Below are 8816 nucleotides of genomic sequence, written 5' to 3'. Positions count from 1 at the left end.
CAACAACAACAACAACAACAACAACAACAACAACAACAACAACAACAGTCTGGAGCAGTATGTAATAAATGATTAAATGAATGGTACAGAGAATATATGCTGTAGTAGTTCCCTTTCAAAAATGAGCATTCAGTTATTTGAATTATGTACAAAGGAAAAGGGACGCAGGTGGCGATGTACTGGTAAACATCTACCAATTGGCCCTCCAAGAAAAATTATATATGACATACTTTTAATTATTATCTGCATTATTAATATTTTCTCTATCACTTTCATAAGTTTAGAAAGTCCATAAAACAATAAACCAAACCCAGTATCTGTAGCGTTTGCTTATTTCCAAGGTGCAAAAGCTCACACTCAGAATTCAGCATTTGGCTTTTTTGAGCCAATGCAAGTTAGCTTCCATCCACCCTTGGATTTATGCAGGTTCTTGAAGATTGAAAAGAATTTGAATGGGAAGAGAGGAGTGTGGAAGGGCATTTCAGGTGGAGGAGATGAAGTGAACCCTGAATGTTGAGGTGAGAAAGCATGAGGTATATTCAGGGAACTATAAGTAAATCAGTTCAATTTATTTTATTTCAAAGCATTCTATTTTATTTTATTTTTTGCTTTTCGGTGAGGCAATCAGGGCTAAGTGACTTGCGAAGGGTTACACAGCTAGTAAGTGTCAAGTGTCTGAGGTCACATTTGAACTCAGGTCCTCCTGACTCCAAGGCAAAGCTGTATCCACTGCGCCACCTAGCTGCCCCCAAAGCATTCTATTTTAAAATAATATAACATGTGTAATGTATGAGGAAACAATAATGATACCATTTCTTTATGAGGAACATTCCTTTGTTGAGTCCCAAATTTATTTAAAAGACTTCTTTAATTAAATATCATCCCCTTTAGTATCTCAATGTTGTCGTGTGGTGATAAAAAAATTGTATTATTAATGTTGGGGAAATTACTCCTGTGTCTAAATGGAGTCAAGCAATGTGTTTACATTTAGGTTAATCATTTTAATGGCCTATCCAGATCACAGCTAATAAGCATAATGGCTATCTTAATAGTGTATCACATATCAATGTGGACCTTCCTTACATGTTTTTACAGTGCCTTTGAAGAAACCTACCTATCTTTATTACCTCGTGATTTATTTTGTAGAATGATTTCTATACATTCTGAAAGGGGATAAGGATTTAGCCTTTTATTCTTTTAGGTTGTGTTATCTATATTCTTGGAATAGCTCTGAGTAAATGAATTAGGAACAACTGGATAGTGACATTACGTGCATTCAGTGGTAACTGTTTAACAACTGGCTTTCTAAGATGCCCTCCCCCCCACATAATGTACATACAAACATACACACACCCCCACACACCTCCCCCCACACACACCTGACAGACTTTTAAATTATTAACATTTTTCTCCATCATTTTTTAAAGTCTAGACAATCAATAAAACAATGAATCAATCTCTGATTTGTGGCGTTTGCTGGCTTCCAGGTGTAAATGCTTATACTGTAAATTTAACAATCTATTCTTTGGTGCTGGGAAGAGATCGCTTCAACATAAGCCTGCATGCAAAGGCATTTCAGAACCAGTGTAGTCAGATGGTTTTGCACTTCAATCCAGAAAAGAAATAGAAAAGTCATCAGGGGCTTGAGTTGTCAAGTAGCAGGCAAGTAAATGGATAAACTGAATCATTTTTTTGGGGGGGTCAATTAATACTCAAAATAAGTAACAGAAGCTTAGTTGAAGTAATAATTGACATCTACATTATAATGACTGGTTATTGATGATAGCATTCTAAGGGATCTTAGAGATAACAGTCTGATGCTCTTATTTTAGAAAGGAGAAAATTAAGGTACAGATTTCTCAAAATGACTTCTAATTGCTTAAAAATAAAACCCAAGCTCCTCAATCTATTTTTAAGGCTATGGAATGTGATCCCCACAAGCTTTCTTCTTTATTTTCTCTTCCACTACTCCTCCTATAGATCCCATGATCCTGTTAAAATAATTAACCCTGAAAAAGCCTATACTTTCCTGACATGCCATGACTTTACTTATGTAAATCTCTCCATCTGAAAAGACCTTCATCCATGTTACCAAATGTCAAAAACCTACCTAAAAGGTCCAATTCAAATGCTCTTTTACCTAAATCCTAAATTTTGGAGTTTGCATGCCCTATAAAGTTTTCCCTAAGTCATCTCAATTCCACTTTCTAACATTGGCTCTAACTCACATCATTTAAAAAAAAATCTCCAATATAATATTATATTCTGACAGGTATCATAGTTATTTCTGAACTTATTTTATCTACTCTACTAGGTTGTACAATCCTTGATGCCAACGTCATATCATACTCATTTTTGTATCCTTTGTAGAATCTTGCGTAATTCCTTATATTTCATACCTTATATTAATAATGATTCAATAAAATATAAGGCCAATAAAAATTTGGTGACTCGATATTAAAACAGTTGAGTTCATGATGAAGTATCAAATTGTACTTAGGAGTACCTTAGCCTGTGATCAGTTTATTTTGAGGCTTAGATTTACAAAATGAAATTAACTAATTCATGCATTGTCTAAATAAATTGCATATATAAATATGTATGTATATATACACAATAAAAAAAAAAGGCACTTATATTGAATGAATATATGTACAAAGTAAGCCTCACATCTATATTTGGACTATTTTACATTGTTGCCGCAGAGACCTGATGAAGTCTATCTGAGATAGATAAAATATTTCAGATCAACTAAAGCCTCTTTAGCATTTGTCCTTCAACCTCAAACTCTTTTTAGTGTCACTATACCAACACAAATATTTCAACCTCTTTCATAAACTCTGTGGAGGTCATGATAAAATTCTCTACACTTTCCATATTTTCTGGGAAAAAAATCCTCAGTCTTTGTAATTCTTGCATGTAGCTTTCCTGAAGAACTCTTTAAAATGTTCTGCTTTGATATATATGTGTGTGTGTGTGTGTGTGTGTATGTATACATATACACACACATATATGTATATATGTATATGCACATATATGCATGCACATATATACATATACATATACACAATGATGATAACAACTGATCAATTATGTGCAACTAAAGTAAAGTTAAATAATTATCTGAGAAATTAAGGCAACATAAATTTACATTGTGGTCCTTCAACTACCTGAACTAGATAATTATTTGATTCTTTTATTTTTGGCTGTTATGTTGTCCAAGTTAAATGAGTAGTTATGTAGGTTCTCCACTCTTCATAGACTATAGAATCACCTTCTCAGAGGCTATGTGTATTAATAAACCAAATGTTTATTAAGTACCTCCAATGTGTAAGCTACTGTGTTATGTCCAGGGAATACAAAGTTAAAAATATGACCCAAGTCTTTCCCTTGAGGAGTTTTCAATCTATTTTGTTTGTGTGTGTGTGTGTTTGTGTGTGTTTGTGTGTATGTGTGAAATGTAAAGGGAGATGTATGAAGATGTATAAATGAATAGTTGAGAGAATATAGTTGCTTTGCTTGTCTCTAAATGAAGTGTAGACATAGACTTTGCCTCTTACTGCATTTATTCCCTTCCCAACTGACTGGTAGTATTCTGTTGGGATTTGTTAATCATGATCATTGTCATAATTCAAAGAAGTATATGATACCCTATTCTAATCTTCAATCTTTAAAATATAACTGGAAATTTTGAGCTCCTAATAAACAAATGTAGAAGGGGCCTGCTTTCTTATTTCCATATCTATATGTAACTCATTTGTCTATAGCTAAGCAGGCAAATCTTTTGGGGAAAAAAATAAATCACAGAATAGATGGCCTTTCCTGGGGATATTTATACATGTGAATTATATTCTATTGGGTAATTGTTGTCATTCTCTAAAATGTGACTGCAACTACATCAATTTTTAAAATGATTGTGGTAAAAGCCAAACTTTTGCTTTGACCTGATATGACAGCTGGATATTTTCCAGAAGAAATGAAGCATCTCCTAGAAGGGACATTTTAATACATCATTTTGTCTGATCATTTTACTTATCACTCATAGAATTTAAATTTTAAAGATAAATTTCTAAGTTCTAAAGATTAGATTCTGCTGTCAAGTCAGTGACTGAAATGTTTATTCCTCTTTGAAATACTCTTCTTGCCTGAATTGATATGGCCCCAGATCAGTTTTTCTCAACTGCTGTCCTATGGACCAACATAGACCAGCAGCACCATCATTAATTTTTGATTAATCTGTAAAACTTTTACCACCATAAGACCTTCTTGAATCCTATGAACTTGAAAAAATTGAGTCATCCTTCACTTGTTCCCTGTTCCTTTTAAAGCATAGCTTTTCCCCTGCTCTGGATTTCTCTTTCTCCCCAGTTTGTAGCCTCTGTTTCCTGCCCTCTAATAACTCTGAGGTCATGGATGATGGCATGGGTCCATGGTAGGGAATTTTGCTGGCCTGAAGTATAGTTTGGATCAGGAAATCCTGATCTAGATGGTATTTTTGTGATATGTTTTTTTCTCTGGACATTTGTTCTTTATTTTTGTTGCAGGATATGGAGCATGTTTTTATTAAATATTTCAAGGACAAGGAATATCATGACTCACTTTTTGACTTACGGTTTGTAATCATCCTGAGGACAGGAGTAGTGTCCCTTTTATTTTACTTTTTAAAAATATAACCTTGTGTTTACTTACTTAAGATCTTTGTTAAAAGAGAATAAAGAAACTTGTGGACTGGAAGGAACCCCAGGGATCATATAGCTCAATATTCTCTTGCTATTTTATAGTGGGGAAACTGAGGTTTGAGGATAAGAAATGGTCTGAATAAAGTCATGCAAGGAATTAGTGGCAGAGCTGGGATTAAGCCCAGGCCTCCTGACTCTGAGTCTAGTGCTTTTCCCACTACATTAATTTTGGTCACAATCAGTATAATGTAGGGAATTTGAACAGATATGAAAAAGGATACTACCATATTTCATCCTTATAGTCATTTGAGCTACATTTGTTCCTTTTATTTTCTTTTTCTCAGAAGAGGTCACTCAAATGTACTGAGATGTTCTAGTTACTCACAAGCCAGAAGATGAACTACTAGATCATTCAGAACTATTTACACAATTAAAAATACTACCAAGAAATGAATATTTCACCAAAAGAATGAAATATACAAAATTTATTATTATTGTTGTTATTATTATTATTATTGTGGTGCTTGTAACACCCCTGCCACTCAGTATCTTAGTAAAACATCTAAAGCCACATTTGCATACTTCCTTAATACTAGAGTCAGTATTTTTTATTACTTCTACCTGTCAAAGTGCTGATTTTATCTCTGCTGCACAACAGCATCACTAGTGTGCTACTACGTTTCCTTATTGATTTGAGTACAGTGTTCTATGATGTTTTCTTGTCATTTACTTCACGATTAAAATGTATACAGGGAATGTTTATTTCCTTTGGTTTTATATTGCACTCTTACTATTATCAGGTATTTGTTTAATCCTATAAAATATTGATCAAAATACTTGTAAACTTGTTTCCTTAAATATCAGTTGAATAAAGTAAAAAAAAATCTATTCTTGCAGTTAAGTTTCGTTGTTATTGAGGGTTTTTGTTTGGGGTGATCTTCCAAATAGCTGTGACCTTATTGAGTGTTGGAGGGTATAGAGCTTAATATCACTTTCTCTACAAGCTTCAGTGATACCCCCCTTGCTAGGCAACAAACATTCTGAGGTGATTCCATTGAAACAAACTTACCCAACTTGAAGCTTCATCCTCACAAACTGGAAAAGCATTAACTTAGCTGTTTCACAGAGATTTCCTTCTCTGTGGAATTTATCTTTAGAATTTAAAGAACAGCTGAGAATGGAGAAAGGGGGGTTAAGAAAAGACAGGGAGAGTCACAAAAAGGGAGATTTCATATGTGGGATGAGAGAATTTCCATATATTCAGTCAGTTGCTTTGAGATTTTCTCTGTTCAGCTCCTGTGATGTTTCAATATGAGATAATTCCTTCCTACATCATTCCTACTGCTTGATCCTCACTGATCTGGATCCTTATTGATGGTGAATCCTCACTGATTTGGATAAAAATAGTCACTGTCCCTTGTAAATAAAAAAGTGAACTGAGAGTGGTTTTAGAGAGCTAAGAATAATTCAGTGCCATCTCACTCTGTGCCCTTGTGCTAGTTACTCAATCTCTTTGTGCCTCAGTTTCTTCAACTGTAAAATGGACTGTAATGTACTTTCCAACTATAAAATCTCATAATTCTATTAGCTTTATTTGATTTCATTACTATGCATCTCTCCTTTCTATTTGAAACTTGTGTTTTTTTTTTAGTGTAGATTCTAAAAGTTCCTTGGTTTTTTTCTTTGATATGTAGTTTTACTTTAAAATATGCAAGATTAACGTTATTTTAACTTTTTAAAAGATGGCTTCTCCTCTCAATTCTTTGTATCATTCCATCTGTTGTTTGTATTACTTTCAATAGATGGTGCTCTTTTCTTGGAGATGTTACTGCCATCTTACTCCTCTTTAGAAGATCAGAGAAATTAATTTTGTGTTTAGCCAATCACTGATTAAAGAAATGTGATATATAAGCACAGAAAGAACTATTCTAGGCAATTTTTTTTAACATTTTGGAGATGAAAGTGTTCTTTAATCACTTTTAGGTGATTAGAGATCCTCATTGAGGCAAATTATCATCTGTTGAAAGGTTAAAGCAAACATTAGAAGTAAATCTTAAATGTCATACTCAGTACATATCTATATATATGTATATAGATATATACACACACATATACATATATAATATGGTTAAAAACACCAAATCAGGAATTGGTATTCAAATGTTAATTTGAGAGAAATATTTAACATTAAATTTTTGTAAGTTGTAAAACATTTTCATCACTCCCCTCAGCCACAGCACCATCCAAGCACTGAATATATACAGACACACTGCTAAGATATGGTCTTTTCTCCCAGTACATCTGGAATTTCTCTATTTGAACAGGAAGTTGATCAGACATAAATTAGACCTCAAGATTAGGTCATTGAACAAATGCACTGAATTTTAAAAGTGTAGTTTGGAATTTTCTCTCTAGTAACACTCTCTGGCACTTGAAGCAGCAGAAGTTTGGCACTGATCTGTTATTTCCAAAAGGTTTCATTTCTTTCAGAAACTTAAAAACAAATAAAATTAAAAAATGAACCATACCGGTGAAACCTTCATAAGATTTCCTTATTCCGTGAGACTTTCATGCAGACTTTTCCAGTGCTAATGGAGCTGCTAGCTGGCTATTTCTCTGGCATCAATGATCCTCACAACAACATCCTAACATGCTTGTCCACAACAGAAATCAATGTTTGAAATAAAGCTCTCTAGGACGAACTTAAATACAAGGTGTCTTCCCATGGACTTAAAGGGTAAGGGGCTGTGGATCATGATGGAAGGTTGACAGTGGAATGGAACATGTCTGTGGGAAAGGTGACAATTTTGTCACCTCACAAGATCACACCTGGGAAATCTAAACCTCCCCTACTTTCTAGTTAAGGAAGAACAACTAGAATTCAACTACCATTATCTTCAAGTCACTCTTCTTTCAGCTCAGGACAAGGAAAGCTACTTCTCTACCTCTTCACCAGCAGCTCTCCCTCTGCTTCCATTGAACTCTAAGTGAGAAAGCACTGTCCTGGGTTATGCTTTTCAATTGCTGCTCGTCTTTTGCCAGCACACCTTTGACTTTCACAAAATTTTGGTTCTTACTTAATTCGGCAGAGAAACGGAAAAGTGAGCTTTCCCTTTTATCGTGCACCGCTTCCCTCCACTCCCCACCCCACCTTGCTTTCTCCTACTTCCCCAGTATATCTTCTCCCTTCCTACCGCCAAACCTCCAGGCTTCCTCCCTCCCCCAAGTTGACTAATGGGATTGAGTGTCTCAAGCGTGCTCTTTTTGCCTTCGCGGCCAGTGAACCCGTCGCTTGGGCCACTGGCTGCTTTCTTACCTGATAATCACGTACATAACCAGGAAGTTTCCAAAAAGCCCCACAACGCACACGATTGAATAAAGGGCCATGATGGTGATGGCGGTGACCATGGAAGGACTTCCAGTCGGTGGACACGGGCTGCCGCCCCCAACCCCCAGATCGGTGCGGTTGGGACCGCTGCACGGGTCGGACAGGTTGCCATCCAGGCGGGACAAGTTCATCCATGCACCGGATGGAGGTGTTGGGGAGCAACTGGAAGTGAGAGAGAAAGCGTCAGAACAGCCACTGGAATTGGCTGGAAAGGTACTGCTGTCCATGGTTCTGACGGCGGTCTAGGAGTCCAAGTTCGCGAGGTAAAAGCCGCAGTTTAGTCTCACCAGGCTGCTGCTGCTACCGCCGCCACCGTTCTTCTTGCTGCTCGCGAAGAAACCAAATTGCAGCAGAGAGAAGAGAGCAAAGCCAAAAAAAAAGGGGGAGCTCTAAACGTTTGACATTGTCTTCTACTAGTAGCCCCCTCTCATCCCGTGCACACACACTGAGGCGCAGCTCAGGAAGGGGTTTAGGAGGGGTATGAGGCTGGGTGAAGAGGAAGGAAAAGGAAGGAGGGTGGATTTTGCGCAAAGCTATTCAAGTAGTCTGTCTCCCCACTAGGCTCTCACATGTGCCTGCATAAGGTTACGTGTGTAAGTAAGGTGGGTGGGTAGAGCAGGGAGGGAGGGAGAGAAGGAAGGAGGGAGGGAACGAAGGAAGGAGGGAGGGAGAGGGAGAGGAAGAGGGAAATGGGGAGAGAGAGAGAGACAGAGAGAGAGACAGAGAGAGAGAGAGAGAGAAGGAGAAAC

The 8816-nt window shown here is 36.5% G+C and overlaps 1 protein-coding gene across 1 annotated transcript in view; it reads right to left on the bottom strand.

Moving 5' to 3' along the window:
* The window catches only part of LOC114031542 (mu-type opioid receptor), a 45354-nt gene extending 37060 nt beyond the window's left edge, over positions 1-8294 (bottom strand). The window contains exon 1 of the mRNA XM_027846681.1: positions 7996-8294. Within this exon, the coding sequence (XP_027702482.1) occupies positions 7996-8294 (299 nt within the window). The remainder of the gene's footprint in view (positions 1-7995) is intronic.
* Between the last annotated feature and the right edge of the window lie 522 nt (positions 8295-8816).

This window comes from Vombatus ursinus, unplaced genomic scaffold (assembly GCF_900497805.2).
Source record: "Vombatus ursinus unplaced genomic scaffold, bare-nosed wombat genome assembly UNPS02015175.1, whole genome shotgun sequence".
Lineage (NCBI taxonomy): Eukaryota > Metazoa > Chordata > Mammalia > Diprotodontia > Vombatidae > Vombatus > Vombatus ursinus.
Note: the sequence above shows the minus strand (reverse complement) of the source record. Positions and strands in the feature narration are given on the sequence as shown.